Here is a 25,022-nt window from a genome sequence, read left to right as displayed (position 1 = left end):
CCCGCTTTCCTCTCTAGAGCGCGCGAGATTCAGCCGCCATCGTTGGCTCGCCCACGCACGCTTTCACTCGCACATACAGCATACGGCGCGCGGTGGCAATGTTATCGCGCTCGGACTTTATACGGAACATCACGACGATGCCGACGGCAGAAATACGCCTGTAGTGTCCACGTATTCGTTGTCGCAATAAAAAAAGAAGCCTGAAAAGAAACGCCAGCAGGTGGAACTAACTTGGCGCACATCATGCCAACAAAGTGGTCACAGAGGCCACTATAGACTTTATAGGAACAACAGTAAAGCGAGGAGTGCTTTCCTGAACCTGCGATGCGCGAGACCATGGTGCGAGAACCTTTGTATTTGAGAATGGTCTCGAGTGCGGTTCAGCAGAGTCCGAAGCAAGCTGGGCTGCATGAACATTGCAGCAACGGGAACAGGTGTTCGACTGTTTGCTCACGTTTGCGCAAGCCGGACAGATAGGCGTGTCAAATCGTTCCACTGAATACAGCTAGCGTTCGCAAAAGCCACCCTATACTCCTAGTGCACTGCCTATAGAGGCGCCACTGAAAGCCACCTAGCTAGCGGACGCTTCCAACAGCACACGCGGGAGCAGTAGCAGACGACAACCCTTTGAAGCAAGGATGGCTGAAGTTCGCGGCTGCGATATCTCCTTTGTTCGGGTGCCAGGCTGCTTCTTCTGCGGTGACAGCTGTAGGGAAGATGCGCACCTCTGTGCGACTGGGTATGGACACGATGTTACCGGTGTTTGGGGCAAAATGGTCCACATACGTGCAAGGTGTGTCCCGCAGACAAACGCCATGAACTCCATTTACATGACATGGAGCTCATGTTCACTAGCCGATAAATTTTGTTGAGTGATGCGATCTCTCGATGGTATTTTTTATTCCGCCCTTGCCGCAATGCTGCTTCTGTACCTGAATTATAAGCACCCGCCGTTATAGTGCAGACTTATATCAAACAAATCCGCACGGTGCAATATCTGCATATGCCATTGTGATTTTTCTGCCGATGAATACATCTGACATCACCGAATAAGTGCAGTCGAAGTCGCCTCAAGAAGAGTAATTGCCAATTTATTGATGGAAACGCGTACACTAGCCAACGAAGTCACCAAACACACGGGATAATAAAAGCGCGTGTTAGTACTGCACCGTCGATGCACTTCTGCTGCATACGCCGATGAACAACCGTTCCCGCTGCAGTTTGGGCAATTTTAAATTCCCCAAGGGAGCTGCTTGGAAACGTACAAAGCTAAAGACTGACTAACTTTTCAGTACTTTTTTATATTACTAGAGAGAGGTGCCACGTGATATATTTAAAGGCAGAGCAGCGCCAGTCAAAGTAGATGAGCGCTGGCGGCAAGGCCCGGTTTAGTCGTCTGCAGCGTAAGTGTAAGAAAGAATTCAGTTGAGTACAAAACTCACATGCAAGAAGGGACTACGTTGTGAAATAAACAAATCACTCGGCGTGTTAAGTTTGCTCAGGCAGCATCGAGGTGTGATGACTTCCCAAACGGGACGCGAACTTTTCAGCGAGAAATGGAACAAAAATACCATATGCAGCAGCTATTAGCAATTCTCGCCCTGAACTACCTATTTTCTAAACACATTTCCAAAAAGGCAAACAATATCTAAGATGCCCTCGGGCGAAAAGAATAAAGCTGTTAACGAAGCACTTCCTTGGTATTCCGATAAGACACAGCGTGATATATACCCTTTACAAAAAAGGCAGGGTGAAAACTGCGCAGCTCAAAAGAATCGACAAGAGTTATGCATGGAGCAACTAGCAACAGTTAAACATGTGAAAAGCCACGCATAAAATAGATGTAAAAACATGAAGTGCGCGACAGCTGGTGCGAGGATTTACCGCGCCACATGAAACCAACCATTTCAGTTCTTGCAAAGTTCAGTAGCTTTAACGTACAACGCAATGCGCTCGTGCAGTCGTGCTGCGTAGCTAGCGCAACGCTGTAAAGAAGCGGAAAACAACATAAGCGGCAAACAGCATTCCGAACATTAGCGAAATGCGTTTAAACCGCATGCTGCACTGCAGACGAACTTCGTCGCTTAAGCGTCTAACTACGATCGAATGGAAAACAACACCGAAGCGACAAAGGAAAGGATGATAACAAGAAATTTCCCTTCGAAGCGACGATCCATTTTTGCTACCGTTGCTCCCGCTGATGAGGCTTTGCCGGGAATAATTAGAACCGTATCCCCAACACGTTTTCACCGGTATTTCACCGAGTTCTGCGCAAGGGCGCCACAAGTGGCGCGTCCGTCGGCGTACACGGCGCCTATAGTACGGGATGTTGTATGGTAGCTGGGAGAGAGCGAATTGGCAAGGGGAAGGCATCAAGTTGAACCGAACTGGTGGATCCGGATTGGCTGTCCTGCACCTGGAAAGGGATGTTCTAAAGCCGTACTTTGGGTTAGGCAACTGGTCGGTGTTCACGGACAAGTCTTCGTATTGCTCAGGTGTGCCGGTCACTTTTCGACACGGAGAGAGATGAGTCTTGACTCCGTGATGCTCGTATTCCCCGCGCGTGGCTTAGGCTTCGTCTTGTTTATCTTGCAAAGGCCGAATTTCGTAAGACGATATCCTATCGCCTCGCTCGTTGACTGCTCCATGTTCAGGTTCCTGCAAATGAAACGAAAGTAAAGCGGCAAATAATAAATCGTTTATAATAGCAACACCAAATTCTTGGGTTTTATTAGGGAAGTCGAAGCGAGAAAAAAAAAAGAACCCTGGAATACGCTTAAGTTAACGAGGGTTGCAATGTGGGCTTGTTGGTAATGCATCTTCAAGGGGAGTACGGTAGCGCGATTCAAAGACGGAACAAAGGAAGACACAAAAGGACACACACAGCGCTACACAGCGCTGTGTGTGTCCCTTTGTGTCTTCTTTTGTCCCGTCTTTGAATCGCGCTACCGTACTCCCCTTGAAGATACGCTTAAGCTTCACTTTTAAGAGTGAAACACGATAGCATTCGAAGATCCCTGACCGCTTCTCACGCGTCCCGTCGACTGCAGCTTATGTAACTGTATTTACCGGGAAACGCTGGCGGCGAACGCTATGCACGAAGGTGAGCTTTCTGGTAGAAACGCGGCCTCTGGCGTGTGCGGATCCCGGAGGTTGTGCACAGCCGCGCCCAAAAATTATACCATTTGCAGCTGTCTGTTATAGTTTCGCACTTTTAATATTTAAGTGAGAAGCTTTCACAAAACAGACGTGCGCTGTGGGTGCTTTGTTTCATGACGTTTATTTGTCGGCCGTCATTGTCAAAACTTCCTAGAATACCTTTGTCAAAAATGCAAGACAAGATATGAGCAACTTTAGAGATAGAATGCTGTGGCAATGTAACCCGTATATACCGCATGTCATATAACAAGGCGTGGCATATATGCATATACCTAAAATAATCGGAAATTATCGCTCACGGAGAACTCCGCCCACGCCGCATTTTCTGTGACACGGGGCCCTTAACGCCACAGCTCCTCTGGGAGGCAGTGCAGTACCGCACTGAAGGTTAATTGGAAAATGATGATTACAAGAAGCGCCGCCATGGATACGTGATAACTATGCCTTCTTAACGCCGCCAGGCCCAACGGTTCTATCTTTCTTTATAAACAAAAAAGGGCGTTATAAATCATTTTGGATAAAAATTTCGTTATTGTTTCCCGACAGCAGCTGGTAAGCGAGAAATAAGCTTTACGTAATTCGTAAGGTAAGACGCAATGGTCCGCTGAGCTGCAATTAGAGGGATTCGAACGAGCTCTCTGTTAGTGAACAAAAATTCTGCTTTGCACGAGAGAAAGCGCTACATATGGACGGTATGCGTGCCAACCGGCTGTACTCATAAAGGCCTTAATTTAGTCGTATATGGATACATGCGATCTTCTGAACGCTCTCATTAGGCAATGCAAATATGACAGCAAATGTATGAAATATGACTTGCATTCAAACTTAGACATACTTATAACTCCTTACATGAGAATATAAGGCGCTCACTTTCAATCATATATGCAAGTATAAGGCCTATTTGTACCCTTATATGGCGCTATAAAGCCCTGCTTGCAGTCATATGGCAGTATTAGGCTTTATATGGGCCCCTATATGGCAGTGTAAGGCCTTATCTGGACCCTTATATGGCAATATAAGTCCTTACTGTGATCCTTATATGGCAGTGTAAGGCCATATCTGGGCCCATACATAACATTATATGGCCTTATATGTGCCCTTATATGTAGAAATATCGCCATATATAAATCATATAAGGGACATATCTGAGATTTTCGTAAGGGATGTACAGTCCAAATCAAAGCAAAGCAAGCCCAAAGGTAAATAAAAGAAGTTGAGATGAAGCAGTGTGGTTAGAAGTTCAGCATACGCAAATATTTGAGCGTAATACTATCATTATGATATATCTTGTGCGTTATTGACTTGACATCGCAGAAAAGCAAACGAAACGAAAGCGCTCGTCCTTGTGTTGCCCCTATTGTTCGTCCCTGTTTGTTTGCGCACAAAAAGTTTTAAGATGAATCTGTTCCAACTAGGCCGACTCGCAGTTACGAAACGACATGCTTCGCAAGCAACGCACCTTTTGTCGATGTCGAAACAAGCCGATTCGCCGCCAGAACTTCAAGGCCAAAGGACTCGAAAGACGCATAGCGTTTTGGAGGCCATCAGCCGGTCGAGCTGCGGGCAGAACGCGAGGGTATTATAACGCTCACGCACATTGTAGCGCGCATTATTGTGCGCCTTGCTTTTAGCAGAGGCCGTGCTTTATTGGGCCATTTAACATTAGATGGCTTCGCATTTGCGGAAACGGGTCTTACAATTAAGGCTTCATTTCAAGATTCACGACGAGGGAGCACCGCAGTGCAGGTCGAAATGCAGGGACATTTAGCTTTGCGTTCCTCGCCAACCATTCACGGTGCACGCGTTCAGGCGCTGCCGAGAACTGCGTCCATTTCACGTTTATCACAAACAAGATTTGTGCGATTTCCTAGCCCGTGGCTACCAAAGAATAGCATACAGACAAAGTGGACGCTTATAGTCACATTCTGTATAGCCGGTCCTGTTGAGGAGCGAGGGTTTCGTTTGGCCACTACACTGTAAAATAAGTTGCCCCCTTGGAAGTGAATAAGGCCGGGTGTAAATCAATCTATAGCTCACACCCTTATGCCCTTTTTGTAGTGAAAAGAGTGCAGTGATTGGAGTCGTAGACAAAACACACCCTCATTTACTTTCATTCATTCATTCATTCATTCATTCATTCATTCATTCATTCATTCATTCATTCATTCATTCATTCATTCATTCATTCACAAAACTTTATTAGTGTCCTGAAGCCCGGTCTTTTCAGACCGAGGCGGGCCGCGTCCACGTCGGCACCGCCAGGCCGAGCCTTATGGCGTCATCGCGGACCCTCCGGACAGCCCGTAGCTGATCTTGATATGAAGAGCTTGTTATCAACTTGTGCCAGTAAAGCCATTTTTCTTCGGGGTCGGCGAGAGTCGCGGGACAGCCCGCCAGCATGTGTCTGATGTCAATGATGCCATCGCACACGTTACATTCTTTCCTAATTTCTCTTTCGGGCTGAATATTATTTATGAAATACGGAGTGCGGTACGTCCCGGTTTGCAGTAAACGTAGCGTGACTGCCTGAGCCCTGTTCAATTTTACGTGTGGCAGAGGGAATTGCCTACGCCCCAAGAAGGATGTAAATTATTTTATAGTGTACCGGCTTGAACGTTACGCGTACGCGCAGTGGCCTTGCCGCTGTTAAGCCTAGCTGTCGTTTAGTCTAAGCCTAGCCTATAGCTTAGGCCTAATCCTCGCTTGAAAAGTTACGGGAATCAGAGCGGAGTGAATTACCAGTAAAAGTTGAGCCGAAGCTGTCCAGCGGCGCCCGTTAAACATGCTGCCCGACGTCTGTAGCTCTCTGTGAGCGGGTACCACAGCGAAAAGACTGTCAAGTATGCGCAACTTTTGTTTGATACATTGTCCACCGGTAGCCCGCAGTCTGAATAGGGTGCCGTACCCGCCGCGGTGGCATGGTTACTTTGGCGTTGAGCTGCTAATCCCCAGGGCACGGGATCGAATCCCGGCCGCGGCGAGCGCATATAGATGGGGGAGCGAAATGCAAAAAAAAAAGAGACACCTGTGCGCACGTAAAAAAAAAAAGCAGGTGGTCGAAATTAATCGAGAGTACCCCACTACGGCGTGCCTCATAATCAGATTGTGGTTCCGGCTCGTAAAAACCCTACAATGTTTATGTGTGCTGACAATTGTGGTTTCGTCAACGCTTTATTTATAATACGCTCGCGATTGCTGTGGTGGTATTACTGATTTAGTGCCTATCGCTACATTATAAAATGTATCTTTCTTGAGTATAGTGTAGACCTACGGATACATGGTACCAATGATAAATATTGCGAGACTCCCGGCATGACCTCCAGACACATGACACTGGCAGCAGTGTTTATGCTCAAAGCTTGTGCGCAAGTTACTTGTTTGAGCGAACGTGTTTTACTGAGATGCTTCGTCTTCTTGAAGAATGAATGCAGCCATTTTGGTGAAGATGACTGGGATCATCCTCCTCGAAGACGCAAGTATAGAAATACCGGTATATGTTTACAAAACTGCGAATAAAGACAGTGCAGTAACGGCGGCATCTGGGAGTCCTTTCATGCTGACGGGCTAGGTCTTCCATGCCGCCCTATTATGAATGTTACCCCTACGTAAGTGTCTGCGCATGCGCAGTACCTCGGCCCCAAGCACTAGGGGGCCCGAACGCTTGCGTTCCCCTAATCTAAAATTCTGTATTTCTAGGGGCCCACACGCCGAAGTCTGCCTGTATGTTTTTTTTTGGGGGGGGGGGGGGGGCGTAAGATGATTGATAGACATACCGGATAGGATACTGAAAGTGAGGCCGAGCAGCACCGTCAGTATGGTCGAGAACAGGCAGCACCAGTAGGCGGAAAGCCGGTAGAGCGGGAAAATGTCCGAGCTGGCGGGGTACAGAACACGTAACCACATTTAGGTAGGAAAAGAAGGCGAGCTACCGAGCGAGGTTTAACGTTCAGCCACTGATTACACGGTCCATATGCGCAAAAAGTTCGCTAGAACTGTTCCTAGGAGCAAATTGCGGCCGCGCAGTCATGATGTTGGACATATTAGGGAAGGCGCGACGGGCCAATGGGGAATAGCCATTACGAACAAAAACCTCTGTGAATGCGGGCTCTAGGTTCCCGCATATTTTTAATTTTTAAATTATTTGAATATACCTGGCAGGCCTCAAAGAGAGGCATTGAGTAAGGGGTGCAGTACATAGAAAATACATTGAAAATATGACATCTATAGAATCGTAGCAGTTTACATCCTACAACCGTAAGTTTTCGGCATTTTTCGACGCATTAACCGCGATGGGGTTAAGATGACCGTACTTTATGGACATCGAACCCCCCCCCCCCCTCCCCCCGTAGTGAATTTTCGTTTTGCAGCGATAACTGCTGTAGGCTCGGTTTGATGTCCGCTGGTGCCACCTCTGGAATCCCACAATCCTTTGCAAGATAATTTAAAACAAAGGAAAAAAGATATCCTGCCACAAGGATTCGAAATAGCGATCAGCAGATTGGCAGTCCGGGATCCTACCTCTCAGCCACTCTGCCAATTTGCATGAAATGTTGAAATACTCGTACATGTAATAGTTTATGTTCTCGTATCTTACGTACGTGCAGAGAGTTTTTTTGTACGAAGTCCAAGTTATGGAAACTTTCTTTTTCAGAACTCTCTGCGGAATTGAAAATATTTAATCTGTTTTACGGCCGTAGGCTCTTCGTTATTCTCGATACGCGAGAAATTTACGAAACTAAATTTTCAATCGACCAAATTAACCGGCACCTGACGGGGAGGGGGGGGGGGCTGTTACTCAGGTGATTCGAGCCACTACGCAGTGCATAATTCGTATCAACTCTTGCAGAAATCTTCCCTCACAGGCGCTCGCCTGTAACGTTGCACTCTTGTAAAGAGAAACGACTTTGCGAAAATTGTTAGACTAAAGTTTCCAGGCACTTGGCAACCCACACAACTAGCTAGGATAGGCGTGACGAAGCAGATATAACCGTACGATAGGTGTGATACGTGCGATCGAAGCTGAACAGAAGTACTCGTCTGGCTCAACGCTCCAAAACTTGGTTTTGATTCCGCTAATTGCATTCAGTCAGTATCTTCTAAACTACTAAATGACAACCAAGAAAGAAATTTATGATGCCGCAGTCGGTCGTGGATAAACCGGGAAATGCTCACTAAGGACGGTCTTCATGCAGCGGTACGTCGTGGTACGTTGAATTCCCCGGACATCTGTCAGTGCCGTAGGTCATTCTCAGGGGTTCTATGCGGGCCATGAACCGCCCAGTGGTTTGCCAAGTCTGGATGAGAAACACACCCAACGCGGCCGTAGCCGTGCCCTGGAAGAGGCAAACGAAGAAATCCAGCCCTTTGGCGCCTGTGATCAAATAATTTGGTTGGAGCCCGCGGCTGGCGATTCAGATTTCCCAACCAATTAAAAGGCAGCCTTAGGAGGAAGCGTTAGCTCGGGATCTGATATATAAATTCAAGGGAACGGAGAAAGCGCTTTTCTCAGCGACTACAGCGCAGATATTGTTGACTTTTGTTGAAATTACAAGAAAACTGCAATCTAGTGACTGCAAGCTGGTTTTTTCTTATTTAGGCCGTCGATTTTTTCTAAACAATTTTGAATATGGCGATACTTCGTAAAACGAAGCTATCAAGCTTACAACTTGGTAATTCAGCAACGAAAAACAACATTACAATTCTACAAACTGCAGCTAATAACAAATCTAAAGCGGAAAAAGCTGACGTATCGTACACCCACGTGAAATATATCACTAATTTGTAGGTGGGTATTTTGCAAAATATTTGTAAACATCGTACCTAATTCACATAAGCCGTAAATTGATAGATCAAATTTGTCAGCCTTAGATGATTCAACGGCTCCTTAGATGATTCAACGGAATTTCTGTAACTGCATCGATGCAGTTACAGAAATTCCATACCTCTTTTTGGTGCACAGATATGGATTTGTAAACGTCGTGCCTATATTTCCTTGCCGTACCGACTTTCGGCAATATTTGTAAAAAAAATTCTAGGCCCTACGCCCCAAACTGCTTCCTACAATCACTAGAAGTTAACTTTATCAATGAAACGCAAGAACTTTCACTCGGATCATTCCAGTGGTTGTTTCATAATAAATAGCATTGCTACGTTTTTTTGTGTATTTGAATAGGTGACACTGGAGTTGACCAAATCTATGGATTTCTCTTAAATCAAGAAAATGATAGAGCAACCGCTCGTGTTAAGCTCAGCGCTCAAAGTCATGCAGAGATATGTTTCTCTGATCTTACAGATATTAAAAAAAGACTACCCATGCGCCCTGTGCACTAGAGCACTTTGATCACTATTTAGTCAGTAATGATCTAGAAACATCGGTTATGTGTGACAAATGAACGACATTTTATCGACAGAGCGGAATAATGTCAGCCATATTTATGCATGAATGACATTTGTGTCGCTGAGCAAAGTTGGAAAATTTTGCAGAGAAATGTACCGCGCTGCGCTCGGCGAGCGTGTAACGAAGCTGACCAACGACGCAGAAGCTATATTTCCTTTAGAGCTACAAGCTGCATTTCCAACGTCACGAGAACGACCCTTCGCATTCTGGACAGTAGTGGCCATTGCAAGCGCATGCACTTGTACTGAGCAACCATTGTAAAGAGGCTTCGCTGCAATCAGTGGCGTAGCCAAGAGGCGGGGGAGTGGGGGGGGGGGGTGAGGACACCGGGCACCTGTTCCCGCTTGGGCTACTAGAACCCCTTATGGTGCCAGACTAGCAAGCCCCCATTGCAAATGTCGTAGTGCATCGAACATTATATTAGGCTGCTAACTCGGCACCAACGGCAACCAAGTAAATAGTGGTGGCATGGTAACGTGACGTTGAGCACGGTTCACAGCGATCGATCATCCAGTCGAGCCGGTGCTGGTTCTCGTGAATATACATCCGGGTCATGGTCTTCTGACTTGGATTCTTTAAAACATTCCGGAGCTTGATTACCCGAAACCATGGGCGTTAAAGGTCTGTTGAGATTGATGATGAAAAATAGCAAAGGTTGCGGCAGCACAGCAACGTCGGTCGTCGGTGCGGGCAAGAGCTCAAACGGGCTTCGGCCGCGCCCAGACGCGCCCAGACCACCCAATTCGATCCGAAGTCTCCCTCGTTTGTTGCCCGGTGCCGTGGCTGCATGAAATAAATGCTAAAGTCATCATCATCAGCATCATCATCATGATCATCATCAGCCTGGTTACGCCCACTGCAGGGCAAAGGCCTCTCCCATACTTCTTCAACTACCCCGGTCATGTATTAATTGTGGCCGCGTTGTCCCTGCAAACTTCTTAATCTCATCCGCCCGCCTAGCTTTTTGCCGCCCCTGCTACGCTTCTTTTCCCTTGGAATCCAGTCCGAAACCCTTAATGACCATCGGTTATCGCCCCTCCTTGTTACCTGTCATGCCCATGCCCATTTCTTTTTCTTGATTTGAACTAAGCTGTCATGAACTCGCGTTTGTTCCCTCACCCAATCTGCTCTTTTCTTATCCCTTAACGTTACACTCATCATTCTTCTTTCCATAGCTCGTTGCGTCGTCCTCAATTTAAGCAGAACCCTTTTCGTAAGCCTCCAGGTTTCTGCCCCGTACGTGAGTACTGGTAAGACACAGCTGTTATACACTTTTCTCTTGTGGTATAATGGCAACCTGCTGTTCATGATCTGCGAATGCCTGCCAAATGCACCCCATCCCATTCTTATTCTTCTGATTATTTCAGTCTCATGATCCGGATCCGCGGTCACTACCTGCCCTAAGTAGATGTATTCCCTTACCACTTCCAGTGCCTCGCTACCTATCGTAAACTGCTGTTCTCATCCGAGACTGTTAAACATCAGTTTTCTGCACATTAATTTTTAGACCCACCCTTCTGCTTTGCCTCTCTAAAAATCTGAAATGCTAAAATCAGCCATCCCTTATTTCCATCTCTCGCAGAGGACAAACTATTAGCGATATTTTATCGTTATCATTAAGATCAGCTGTTTGCCGGCGCTGCTAGGCTGACGGCACCGAACCGGGAAAGTGCTTCGATTTACACCTAGCAGATGGCGCCACTTCATCAGCGTTGACTTTACGTTGGCGGCGGGTGAGGAATACCAACGTCATTTAAAGTCAGCTAAATACCATCCTCGAACTCTTACCGTGCTGTTTTTAGTAAGTTGGTTCTGGAATATCGCTTTTTATTTTTTTACTCAAAATGGTTTCTTGCTTCGCGAAAGGAAACTTAAACTTAGCGTAGGAAGAAAAGGCCTGCAGTGTCCGAACTAAAATAATAACCGTGCAGTCTATAGTGCATAGCAGTCTATATAAAATGCGAAACACGTACAAGCTGCTGTATAATGCAACGTGGTACCAGTGTAGTTTGATTACGTTTTATTTATTTTTAAATGGGGGATCCCACGCATATGTGAGAAATCGGTTATAAGCGAAGCGTCCTACGACGTTTACATGTCCAGGGTGTCTACCAAGCGGGAAAACCGGGAATTCTCAGGGATGTTAAATAGTCTGGAAAAAATCAGGGAGAACTCAGGGAACTTGTACTTCAGTCTGAGAAAATTAGCTGTAATTTTATTTATTTATTTATTGAAAATACCTTACAGGCCCATTGACAGGGCATGGAGTATGGGGGGTAATAAAAGTGCAAAGTAACTCGACAGAGTGCAAACATACGGCTCAAATAGGCAATTTGACACAAAGAAGCGGGGGAATCGATGATAAAGTGGTATGGCGGCAATAGAAGTTTCGGCAGGAAAGAGGACGACGTGAGAAAAAGAAATATTGGCTGGCATTATACATATGGCCAAACTGCACGCAAGAACTATAAAGTATACCAATCACAATGACTGCTTTGTTGAAAGGGAACGAAAGTCGCCCTACTGCTGGCTCCAGTGAAAGAGAGGAATCGTAACGAATTGTCCTTGACGGCGTGTCGTCGGCTGGAGGAGTTGCCAGTGTGCAATCAAACGACCGATTTTCCGGACGCCCGATTTTTGTGCAATGCCCGATAATGCGGACGATTTCGCGGCACCACCACGTGCCCCATAGAGTCGGTGTACAAGAACGTCCATAATTTAAGACGCAAGAACCCTTCGCTGTCCGATTTTCCGTGATTTTAGTCGCCACCGCAGGTCAGAAACGGCATTAATCAAAGCCAACATCGCCGCCTCGATTATCTCGCCGCCTCGAACCGGCGCTCTCGCACGCCGATCCGCTGGCAGCCGTAGCCACCAGCGCGGCAACGCTAGGCTTAACTGCTTCGACGTTTGCTATTAAGGTTCTTGTCGTTCGGTGCCGTGATTTTCATTGAAAGAATTCGCCGCTGTCAGTAATGGCACCGACTCCGCCTCTGTAATCCTCGCGATTGGCTTCGAAGCTTATAAAGCATGACGCGTTGCATGATACCGGGTCCCGGAAGGCAGCTTCGTCTCAGCACAGCAGCATTACGCAGTGAAGCGTACGTGAAGTATTGCGGTGAAGCTTAACAAGTGTGGAAAGTGGCTATTGCCACGGGACACAGTATGTATTCCTTAATTACACACGCGTGCAACCGCCGTCTCTTGTAACAGTACGAGCACCGATATGGCTAATACGTGTACTGGCAGGCCTTCAGAGCTTTTTCGGACATTCCTGTGATGATTTGAGCCCTCAAGGGCAGTGAAAGACATGCATTCATTTTTTCAGACGTTTTCGTGGCCCCTAGGGAGTACGAAAAATCAGACGTTGACTATACAACTGACCAAGAGGATGCTTCAAATGGTCCCTGGGGCGAACGTGCGGCGAAACGAGGACAAGAACAGATATGACCCTCACACTGAGGAATAATCGGGAAAGGAACTGTGTCGCCTCTTGTTTGAAGGAGCTTGAGCTCAAAAAGCAAATTGTTGGCTGACGAAAAGATGCAGGTGACCCTCATCCAAACCAAAATAAACTCTTGAAAGCAGTGAAACACAGAACGGAGGCATTGTGCGTGGGCTAAGAATATGTGGGGACAGTTGAGGTTGACTTTCCAACTGCTGAGAAAATCTCACTTGTGAAAAAGTTCAGGACCAATGATCTTGCTATCACTTGATAGAAATAGCTCATTTTCTAAAGCATTTGCGTGTGTATGCATCTTTTTATTCGTATTTGAACATGATCGACTCGATTTACATAGGGCTTTATAATTTTTCTTTTTCGAATATATTTTAGTTGCTGTGCATTTTACTATCCCCTACCTTCAGCTTTCTATTTTGAATAAAATGAACACTACTTACTATTCAATCTGTATTAACTAGTTTTTGTTATTTTTAAAAATGCTTACATAATAGTGACAGCATCGGGCGACATAGTGTCCCAGCCCGTCTTGACATAAAATAAAGTTCTGTGTCGCTCAGGGAAATCCTGGAAAACTTGGGGAATTTGAAAATGTCAACTTGGTAGACACCCTGATGTCTTCACTTCTGCCCTGCTATGAAGCTCAACGCTCCTCGGTCAATGCACGCTTTGGTCCCATTATCTTAACTCCTCTCCTTTTCCCAGCGTAGGCTTCTTCTTATGCCAACACCTTCACTTCTTTGTAGCCGACTTGTTCGTTTTCTGTTGCCGACTTCCTCACCTCTCGTCCCCTTGCTGTGCTTGTCTATTCGGACAGCTACCCAGGGGCACACTCCCGTTCTGACAGATTGGCTGAGAATGTTCGCATACTCAGTGCCACATGCCTCGTTGCTGATTCAGGGTGACCCAAGTTACGCAGTCATTAAGACACCAGCCAGCACTAGCAAGCATGGGGGAAGAGTTGAATAGGGCTTCAGTGTTAAAGTAGTGAAATGACTCCACGCAAAAAAATTTGGGATGAGTTTGAAGTACTTACCTTCGTGTTGGCCCAGGGAAAGAGAAACGCAAGAATAACGATTCCTGCGAATGGACCGGACGCTGCGGCGCTCAGTGTGATGAAAAACTGCGGAATGCATATTGCAACATGTTATCTAAGAATACGCGCATTTTTCTAACGCTACTAGATGTCAGACGTGTCGACTACTCAAAAGAAACGTTTCTGCACGTGGTAGTCGCTTCAGCAGTGGGGGAAAGGGAAACTGTTCATGTAGTTAGCAACTGGAAGCAAGTGGAGCCCACCCACAAAGCTCTCTGTTATAACGAATGCTTGGTTATTACGAACAAAAACCGGATGACGGTCGCAATTTTCGTGCGATTTATGGCAGCGCTTGTCAGAAAGAGTATGTCGCTGCTCCGCGCTCTTTTAGATCGATTGCGGAAGTATGTTTGTGCAAGCTCGTCCTTCGCAAAGATATCGGTGGTGACCGCATGTCTTGCTTTGAACAATCTGGAAGCCGCGACTATCGGGTTGGCTTTGAAGAAGCAAAACAAGCTGACGGATTACATTGGAAAACGATAAATGTTTTTTTTTTTTGCCATTTCGGTGGCTTATTCTCGCTGTCCACTTAAGATGAACGCTCAATTCGGCTGTAAAGAACGCATTCTGCGTGAACTTGATGTTCTTTGACGCGTGCTCGATTGTGTATCGATAGGAACCCCTAAAATGTTGGGATTCTCGTCCAGCCAGCGTTATGCATGAGCGGTTGATACGTAGGCTGATCTTGGCTTGTGGATATCGTGTACGAGAAGGATGCTGGAGAACAATTTCTTGAAAACGATGTGGGTCGAGGTCTGGTAGCAACCTCGCGTGCAGTTGTTTGTAAAGCTTAGTGAAGAGTACGAAGGGCGTTCATAAAGTTCGTATTATGGGTACCATAAATTTAGAACAGGCCCACTTGATAGGCGCCAAAATGAGCACGCGGGCCTTTCTAGTTCTTGCGAAATAAACAAACTGTGTTCAAGTTACTAGCGCGGAACGTCGCTGGGACATCAAAACGACAACGGCAGCGTCTATCGGTATAAGTTGGTTGAAGCACGAGAAGTGGTCCGGCTGTCTGAATTTCAAGGCACACAGTGCCAAGGAGATTCATGCCGAGCTGGTCGCGCTTCACAGATTGACCGTGCAAACAGTCGGCACACAAACAGAAACAAACTGTATTTCCGGGAGTTCGCAATGTCAACGTTACTCACCCTCGCGGCAGATCCTATGTAGGGAACCAAGAGGCCCACGATTGTCATGACTGTGCCGCTTGCCGCCGCTGCACAAGAAAGCCTATAGTGAGGCCGTTGCACCGTCGCACTGCGGACTCCCTGCAAAGCCTGCAAGTCGGCTTTCCTGCTGAGCGAAAATTTCTGGCTCCTATTTACCGCAGCACTCGCTGCTTCTGTAGAGCGAAGTAGACATATACGCGTGGTCATCATCGTGTGCGCCTCTATCGAGAAAGTTGCGCAGACTCAACGTACACGTTGGAATCTGTGAGAATTGCGAATGATCGGTGAGGTCGCGGGGTAGTTGAAAGGCTACGCAGCTGAATGGGATGCGTGTAATTAGGTATGCTATCATGCCATACAACGCAGTGTTTCGTACAATGTTTACGTTTCTTCGCCACACAAGTTACAACTTAACCGCACGCGACGCTTATGTTTATGCTCTGCACCGCTCACAAGCTGCGCCCAAGTGTAAGCATCGAATCAGGCAGACACAGCGTGAGACTAGTATGCAACGATGTCGTGGGGATGAAGGCGATGCACGATGCTTCGCCGGTTCGAATTGGTTTAAATAACGGTTCAAATCGATTTGAACCGGTTTATGTTCGATTGCATAGCCTAAGAATAATTACAGGAAAAGAACATAAATTTATCTCTTACAAGAACTTGACGTTGTTCCACAGCGGCACGTAAAGTACGGGTGTTTCTTTTTTATTGACCAATGTTTCATAACAATTAGAAGCTCGATGGAGATATAGATATCATTATGATCAATAATTAAGGAACGAATGTTCACGATCAGAAAGAACGATTTTTCGTAGGCGAAATAAATTTAAATGCATGAAAAGCCGTTGGAACAAAGCCGTCGCTCCACCGCCTCTAAAATGTCTAAAATATACACACTTACCGAGGCCAGCCATTACGAGCGCAGTCTTCGCTTGCGGAACGTGGAAGTTTGGCGACACAATGTCCACAAACAGAACAGCTGCGTTGGAGTTCACGACAGATGACACCGTGCTGCCAAAGATAAGAAACAAGATATGGTCAGGGCAAGCCAAAAATTAGACCTACCATCCATTTAGGGCGTGAACGATTCTTGTACCAATGCGCAAGTACTACCAAGTGCTTATATGATTCGGATAACGACATGGGAAAGACGACAGTGTGCGCTTTGTTGCAATGCCTTTATCTCTAGCTGCATGATCTGATTTATTGATTAATTTATTTAGTTTATCATTTTCATGTATTCCTTTATGTTTTGCTCCAAAACCCAGAGAAATTGAATAGATGAGGCACGCTCTATATTAGTCCGTCCACAGCAACCCCTGTGCCTTATAACAGAACAGAGCTGTCTGCCCAGGTCACTGCCGTAAAAATTCTCGCTTGCTGTTCTTCGGTTTTCTGGCTCTCTTTTGCAGAGAATGTCCTGCCTCAGGCGGCCATTTGTTCATCTGTGTGTATATTAATGCCTCCGGCAGTCATGGTATCGTAGCGTCCGTTGCAGCTACTTTTGTGGCGGCTGCTCTAGTGTAGAAAACGTTTAGAGGGACAATGGAGAGACACACCGAGTCTGTTTATGTGGATAAAGTATTCTGTCAAAACTCTATTTTCGTTGATTTCGTAATGAAATGTCGACTACTATGAGGAAAATGGGTACCAAGCCTTTCTTGAATTTCGCGTCAAAGCTCCGGTGCCGTTGTGTCGGTATGACGTCATGGGTTTCAAAGCATCTTCCCGTACTTGAGCCGTAGCGGTTCAGTGAAAGTCGTTGAAACTTCGTATGTTGAGTATTTGGCCATTTTGGAATACAATGTAGTGCATTTCAAGCGGTAAAGAAAAGTTGACTAGGCCGTGGCAGACGCCATCGTAATCCGTGACGTCATGGCGATGTGGTGCAAGAATTTAAGGTGGCGCCGCCACCGGTCTTTCGTTTTTTTGCATCCTTTCTGATTTATAGAGCCTCATCTCGCTTAAGAGTGGTTATTTTTTGGTAATGTGGGAGGACGATTTAATAATATAACTAACCTTATTTTTATCTTTAGCGTCCGTTCAAAATGAGTACCACCATTCTTACAAAGGTTAGTCAAGTTGCCTGCGAGTTGCATGCGAGCTACTTTTTCTTTCAGCAAAGTCATTAAATTTCAAGGCGTCTGTGTCCTTACGCGCTTTCTGCGCTCCCAACGGTTGTGTTGGTGTTATGCTTTGCGCCAATCAGTTTGCTTTTACTTGCGATAGCAAATATACTAAGCGTTAGCGTAGCGTCGTGAAGCCTTTTATGTGCAGGCCCTTGTACGCCTTATGTTTACCACGCCTGAAAAAAAAAATGAAAGAAGGTGCTTTTCTAGCGTTAGGTCGCGGTATAATCGAGCTGTTCAGAATTTAGTTAAACTCTGTCATATAATAGCATCAGTTATTATCGCATATATTTTGATGTACGCCGCTGCTGTAAAAATACCGAGTTTCGATTTTGTCTCGAATCCTCTACCTTCGGCATACTGAAGTAGTAGTCGCAGAAATGCGGTACATCGTTGCGCGCGGTGCCATCATGAGCGGATTGCAATGCACAGGATGAAGCACTTTTTTTCTTTCTCGTGAAAGCGAATGCCGAAAACGTGTGTGACTGTAATCCTGCAACTTCCTGACTTGTCCAACGAAAGTGGTAGCTTGCAACGCTGCAACGCTGCCGCGTCATGTGCAACATCAGCGACACGGCATGCAAGCACCTCTGGTCGTAACGAACTCACAGGCTTTCGGAGATGGCTGCCCGGCTCTTTAAATTCATGGCGTTGCGGATGATGAAAATCGAATGGCTGTTCGGCGCGCTCTCTAACTAGTACCTGGCCTGGCAAGTGCGCATCCGGTGCAGGGTAGTTCCACAAGAATGACAAAACAGTAGTCCACAAGCTATCCACTAGCTTGGCGCAAATTTCCGGCCTGTATCATCAGATATTCCCCGACATCATAGTGGAGAAAAGTCCATGTCGCGAACATGCTGTGAGAATATGGAGATTGCCACTAATATTCGGCCTGTATCATGAGATATACTCGGACGTCATCGTGGAAAAATGTCAGTGTCGCTCACATGTAGCCACAATATAGAGATTGGCGCAAATATTCCGCCTGTATCATCAGATGTTCCCGGATGTCATTGCGCAGAAATGTCAGTGTCGCTCACGTGTAGTGACATTACAGACTTTGGCGCAATTTTTAGGCCTGTATCGTCACATATTCTCCGACATCATCGTCGATAAATCTCCGTGTCGCTCGCATGTAGAGACAATGGCGATATTGCGCAAATATTCGGCCGGTTTCATCAGATATTCTTCGACATCATTGCGGATAAATGTCAGTGTGGCTCACATGCCACAATATAGAGATTCGCGCAAATATTCGGCCTGTATCATCAGATATTTCCGAACGTCATCGTGCAGAAATGTCAGTGTCGCTCACATTTAGTGGCTGTATAGAGTTTGGTACAAATATTGGGCCTGTATCATCAGATATTTTCAGGCGTCATCGCTTAGAAATATCAACGTCGCTCACATGTAGTGACAACATTGAGCTTGGCGCAAATATTCGGCCTGCTTCATCAGATATTCCCCGACATCATCGCCGAGTAGTGTCAGTGTCACTCACATGTAGTGACAACATTGAGCTTGGTGCAAATATTCGGCCTGCTTCATCAGATATTCCCCGACATCATCGCCGAGTAGTGTCAGTGTCACTCACATGTAGTGACAACATTGAGCTTGGTGCAAATATTCGGCCTGCTTCATCAGATATTCCCCGACATCATCGCCGAGTAGTGTCAGTGTCACTCACATGTAGTGACAACATTGAGCTTGGTGCAAATATTCGGCCTGCTTCATCAGATATTCCCCGACATCATCGCCGAGTAGTGTCAGTGTCACTCACATGTAGTGACAACATTGATCTTGGTGCAAATATTCGGCCTGCTTCATCAGATATTCCCCGACATCATCGCCGAGTAGTGTCAGTGTCACTCACATGTAGTGACAACATTGAGCTTGGTGCAAATATTCGGCCTGCTTCATCAGATATTCCCCGACATCATCGCCGAGTAGTGTCAGTGTCACTCACATGTAGTGACAACATTGAGCTTGGTGCAAATATTCGGCCTGCTTCATCAGATATTCCCCGACATCATCGCCGAGTAGTGTCAGTGTCACTCACATGTAGTGACAACATTGAGCTTGGTGCAAATATTCGGCCTGCTTCATCAGATATTCCCCGACATCATCGCCGAGTAGTGTCAGTGTCACTCACATGTAGTGACAACATTGAGCTTGGTGCAAATATTCGGCCTGCTTCATCAGATATTCCCCGACATCATCGCCGAGTAGTGTCAGTGTCACTCACATGTAGTGACAACATTGAGCTTGGTGCAAATATTCGGCCTGCTTCATCAGATATTCCCCGACATCATCGCCGAGTAGTGTCAGTGTCACTCACATGTAGTGACAACATTGAGCTTGGTGCAAATATTCGGCCTGCTTCATCAGATATTCCCCGACATCATCGCCGAGTAGTGTCAGTGTCACTCACATGTAGTGACAACATTGAGCTTGGTGCAAATATTCGGCCTGCTTCATCAGATATTCCCCGACATCATCGCCGAGTAGTGTCAGTGTCACTCACATGTAGTGACAACATTGAGCTTGGTGCAAATATTCGGCCTGCTTCATCAGATATTCCCCGACATCATCGCCGAGTAGTGTCAGTGTCACTCACATGTAGTGACAACATTGAGCTTGGTGCAAATATTCGGCCTGCTTCATCAGATATTCCCCGACATCATCGCCGAGTAGTGTCAGTGTCACTCACATGTAGTGACAACATTGAGCTTGGTGCAAATATTCGGCCTGCTTCATCAGATATTCCCCGACATCATCGCCGAGTAGTGTCAGTGTCACTCACATGTAGTGACAACATTGAGCTTGGTGCAAATATTCGGCCTGCTTCATCAGATATTCCCCGACATCATCGCCGAGTAGTGTCAGTGTCACTCATATGTAGTGACAACATTGAGCTTGGTGCAAATATTCGGCCTGCTTCATCAGATATTCCCCGACATCATCGCCGAGTAGTGTCAGTGTCACTCACATGTAGTGACAACATTGAGCTTGGTGCAAATATTCGGCCTGCTTCATCAGATATTCCCCGACATCATCGCCGAGTAGTGTCAGTGTCACTCACATGTAGTGACAACATTGAGCTTGGTGCAAATATTCGGCCTGCTTCATCAGATATTCCCCGACATCATCGCCGAGTAGTGTCAGTGTCACTCACATGTAGTGACAACATTGAGCTTGGTGCAAATATTCGGCCTGCTTCATCAGATATTCCCCGACATCATCGCCGAGTAGTGTCAGTGTCACTCACATGTAGTGACAACATTGAGCTTGGTGCAAATATTCGGCCTGCTTCATCAGATATTCCCCGACATCATCGCCGAGTAGTGTCAGTGTCACTCACATGTAGTGACAACATTGAGCTTGGTGCAAATATTCGGCCTGCTTCATCAGATATTCCCCGACATCATCGCCGAGTAGTGTCAGTGTCACTCACATGTAGTGACAACATTGAGCTTGGTGCAAATATTCTGCCTGTTTCATCAGATATTCCCCGACATCGTCGTGGATATGTGCAGCGTCACTCACATGTAGTGACAATATAGAATTTGGCGCAAGTATTCGGCCTGTGTTATTGGATATTCCCGGACGTCATCGTTCAGAAATATCAATGTCGCTCACATGTAGCGACAACATTGCGCCTGGCGCAAATATTCAGCCTGTTTCATGATATATTCCCCGACATCATCGTGGAGAAATGTCAGTGTCGGTTACATGTAGTGACAAGCTTTTTGTTTATGTATTTTCATTTCCGCGTTCGTAGAATTTGGAATATATTAATTTTGATTGCTGTGCAGTACTTCTACCATAAACCTGCAACGGAGGGAGAAATAACCTGAAAAACGGGGCTTTATGCTCAAAATTACTGGATGTAGCGTTTGCAAGTATAGCGTCCAAAACGGCACCAGCACAGAACGTGTTTCCAGCCGTAGTTATGGTCTACCGTTACACTGTGCTTTGTGCGAGCGCTGAATTTTCTGCCCCTGGTGGCCATGCATGCTGAGGCCATATGACCGACTGGGGCACTTGAACTGCACTTTCGGCGCGGAAAGCGTGGAACGTGAAATTGACGTTCCATTATCGCCAAAATTTACTGCTCCGATAATCGCTGGGACCTCTGTCGTTCTTGTATGGCGTTTATCATGCGTTACCCTTCCTCGAAATCAGGTGTGGTGCGCAGCTCGATTTTACCGCGAAAGCGGTTTTTCTCTATAGGTCTCCCGCAGACTTCCGGTGTCAGAATGGAGCGGAAACCAGTACGTCATTGTTCGACACGGCGACAGCCTGCCTGCCCACTTCAGGCCGATTTAAAGTCCCAGCGTACGCCTCTTTTTTGGAACGATAGCTCCACTACTCCAGGTATACAAACTCAGAAAACGCCCGGTTCCGGAAATCTGAACTTCAAGACGAAAGCAATTGTTTTGTTGAGTATAATCGCAATGAGCACGTTTCATTTAGTGAAAGCGTAGAAACATAGACAGGGATCCGAGGGAATAAGACGTATATGAGCGCGCGAACGGAAATACCTTCACCTAATGGAGGCGCTCGCAATCCCCGCCAAAAACAACCCTCGAACTCCGCTGATGGCTCTTGCGCTATTTTTCACGTAGTACGGCACGATCTGGAAAAAAAAAAGAAATCTGATTGCAGACATGAAGTTATAAGTGCGTACGTACGTACGTACGTACGTACGTACGTACATACATACATACATACATACATACATACATACATACATACATACATACATACATACATACATACATACATACATACATACATACATACATACATACATACATACATACATACATACATACATACGCACGCACGCATGCACGCACGCACCCCTATGCGCATATCGTTACGCGTATCAGGATCGACCCACCAAGTCACCATTTTTGATTACTAAAAAGATAAAAAGAAACTAGCGATAGGGAAGCCACTTTCGGTTAGGGAGAGGCATTAGTGTAGCAGTTTATATCGCGTCAGGCCTTCTGAATTTACTTCTGAAAGGCAACAGCAGGCTTTGAAAAGCAGGTGATAAAGCGCATGCTCAAGGCAGAGAGGACAGAAATTTATTCCCGAGTCGCAGAAGCTGGCCCTAGGTAGATTTATCTTGTCATCTCCTATGCATTCAGATAAGGACGAGCCTAATATAATTATGTTGCGTTTACGTAATGATCACGTGATCACATTAACGTTAGTCGAGACGCAGCGGAAAAAAATTGGCTAGGCACTTTCGGAATTCAGGAAGCTCACCTGATCGTAGCGAGTTATTGAGCCGGACAGAACAGGATCGCAGTCCCTAAACCAGTACACCATGGCCAACGCTGTTAACCCGTGAAGAATGTAGAAAAATGACAGCAAGCCTACACCGGCAAAGGCAACACTGAAAAAGAAATACAGAAGGGAGCGCGTGCCCGTGTTAGTCACTGTAGCCGTGTATTCATGGTATGGAAGCAGATGTAACTAGTAAAGTATTGAACGACCGCTGAATGAATACTCCGAGGTGATTGGATCACCATCGTTAATCGCTATCGTGGATCGTATTTGAAGTACGTACTGCGTTGATAATGCGAATCCGACTGGATCGCTGCATCATTCCGTCATAAAAACGCCGACAGATTGAGTCGAGTCGTGTTGTATAGCGCTTAGACATCGAGATGTCGAAAATGATGTTCCATTGTGTTTGACGCCCGTGAGTATTTTTGAGAAGGGTTTAACTCTTTGCTCGCTATCGCCAATATTACGCACTAAAAAAAGGGAACAATAGTTAAGTTTCCTTCGCAGCTAATTGGTTTTCTTTTAAAAAGAAAACAGTTGGTCTTTGTCAGTTGGTCTTTGTACCTGCCACGAGCTGTTGAGTGGTCGGCTGCTCTGACTGAACCAAAATGACTTGCCTCAATTTTTTTGGCCAAATGCTGCGCACTATCTCCGAAATCAGGCTCTCACCCTCTGGCTGACATCTTTCTTGACTTCGTCGTAAGGATAAGTCCGCGCCGTCATTTTCGCTTATCGCTTGAGGCAGGTCCTGGCACGAGGCATTTCACTCTTTCATCACTATCACTTTCGTGGATCCAGTGGTTCACGAACTCGGCGACAAATGATCCTTACCCATTGGTGGACACCCCTGTAAGTCCTCGCCCACCATGTGCTCACTTGCTGCTGCGAACAATGGCCGGCGGGGTTTTGCCGACCACGAGTGTCGGCTGAGCCAAGCGCTGCAAGTTTCACTGCTTTTCTCTGTTCGAACGGTCAGGCTTGCGGTCTTTCGAAATGGGTCACGCAACTTGGGAATATATGTACGGAGCTACAACGATGCGTCGTCGTATACCACGTTCGTATTTCTAGTGCTTCTTTCGTTGGCGAGAGTCTGACGCCACGCAGGCGAGCTTTTCATACGCTTTCTTTTTTCTTTTTTTGCTCGCAGGAAGAAGGCCTGCAGACCCGATGAGCCGTCCCTTATCTGGATCGTGACAATGTCTTTCAGCGGAACTATCGACGCATCAAGTCGAGGCGAGTGTCCGGTCTTAGGATATCGTGTCGGCAGGCAGGATCAATGCCGCCAACATTGGTTTCGTTTTTCTCAGCCCAATCAGCCCATTCTCTAAACTTTCTGGCGATCTGATGCGTGCCGTATTTCTTTTGCCAGCATCCTATAGGAAAGTAGAGAACACTCACTCTGTACAATTTACTGCTCAGTGTGTGCTTTCGAACAACCTTCCGAAATTAGCTTTTGTTTCTTTCCCATTTGGCTTAAAGTTTAAATGACGCACCTTACGTATCGTACAATTTGGTGACCGCTTCGACAAATTTCTGCCGACAGGAAAGTTTTATATCTCTCCCTGGGAAATTCTCTGTGAAATTGTCGGATGTTTCTGTGCGCCCAAGCTTGTCAGAATGATTACATAGTCTTCAACTACATCTTTTGTCATCGCACGTCTAGTTGGAGCTCTGTTGTCGGCCTCTACAAAATTTTGCAAAGCCCTAACGGTAAACGTGTTACCTGTGCGCCAAGAAACACCCGTATGGGTGCAAACGTTTTTACGGTGTGGAGTGTGATAGCGCTGTCGCTTTGTTCGTGCAATACTTGCGATGACACGCAATTGTAGGCAGGGAAAAGAGCAATATTTCGCCGTGACCTCTGCAAATCAAAGTGTCAGTTGGTACAGGATTGACATCATTTCTTTTTGCGCAAGTATAATCTAATCACTGAATCTTACTGAACCGATTTGTGCTGGACGGATGTTGTGTAGAGCGCCCATAAGAGGACTTTACCCCGTGATCAGTGGTGGGTCATAGAACTTAGTCTGATTTATCGATCAATCATCAATGAATCATTCAGCATGACCTAACCAATTTATTTGTCATTTACAGCCGTTGAACGAAACTGAACAGGACATGCGATAGCGCAAGAAGAACTCCCGATCAACTTACACTCTTGCGTCTCGCAGTGACCTCGCCGCCAGGAATCTTTGCGTGATCATCTGATCCAGTCCTAACCTCATCAGGTGGAATGGAAAGGCTGCTAACGAAGCCGCCCATACTGTTTCGTCCGTTGTGATGTCCAAGTCTGTTCTGA

At 46.3% G+C, this 25,022-nt stretch overlaps 1 protein-coding gene across 2 annotated transcripts in view; it reads right to left on the bottom strand.

Moving 5' to 3' along the window:
• Window positions 1-2,020: 2,020 nt before the first annotated feature.
• The window catches only part of LOC135896571 (sodium/iodide cotransporter-like), a 39,255-nt gene continuing 16,253 nt past the window's right edge, over window positions 2,021-25,022 (bottom strand). The window contains exons 8-17 of one of the 2 annotated variants that reach the window (XM_070525857.1): window positions 24,878-25,018; window positions 22,700-22,829; window positions 21,964-22,058; window positions 16,192-16,301; window positions 15,267-15,334; window positions 14,053-14,139; window positions 8,332-8,492; window positions 6,933-7,033; window positions 4,619-4,716; window positions 2,021-2,658 (exon numbers count right to left, since the gene is read on the bottom strand). In XM_070525857.1, the coding sequence (XP_070381958.1) occupies window positions 21,966-22,058; window positions 22,700-22,829; window positions 24,878-25,018 (364 nt within the window). In that variant the 3' untranslated portion in view covers window positions 2,021-2,658; window positions 4,619-4,716; window positions 6,933-7,033; ... (3 more) ...; window positions 16,192-16,301; window positions 21,964-21,965. The remainder of the gene's footprint in view (window positions 2,659-4,618; window positions 4,717-6,932; window positions 7,034-8,331; window positions 8,493-14,052; window positions 14,140-15,266; window positions 15,335-16,191; window positions 16,302-21,963; window positions 22,059-22,699; window positions 22,830-24,877; window positions 25,019-25,022) is intronic. The other variant, XM_070525858.1, reaches the window with a different exon arrangement.

The sequence above is a fragment of the Dermacentor albipictus genome, chromosome 9 (assembly GCF_038994185.2).
Source record: "Dermacentor albipictus isolate Rhodes 1998 colony chromosome 9, USDA_Dalb.pri_finalv2, whole genome shotgun sequence".
NCBI classification, from domain to species: domain Eukaryota; kingdom Metazoa; phylum Arthropoda; class Arachnida; order Ixodida; family Ixodidae; genus Dermacentor; species Dermacentor albipictus.
Note: the sequence above shows the minus strand (reverse complement) of the source record. Positions and strands in the feature narration are given on the sequence as shown.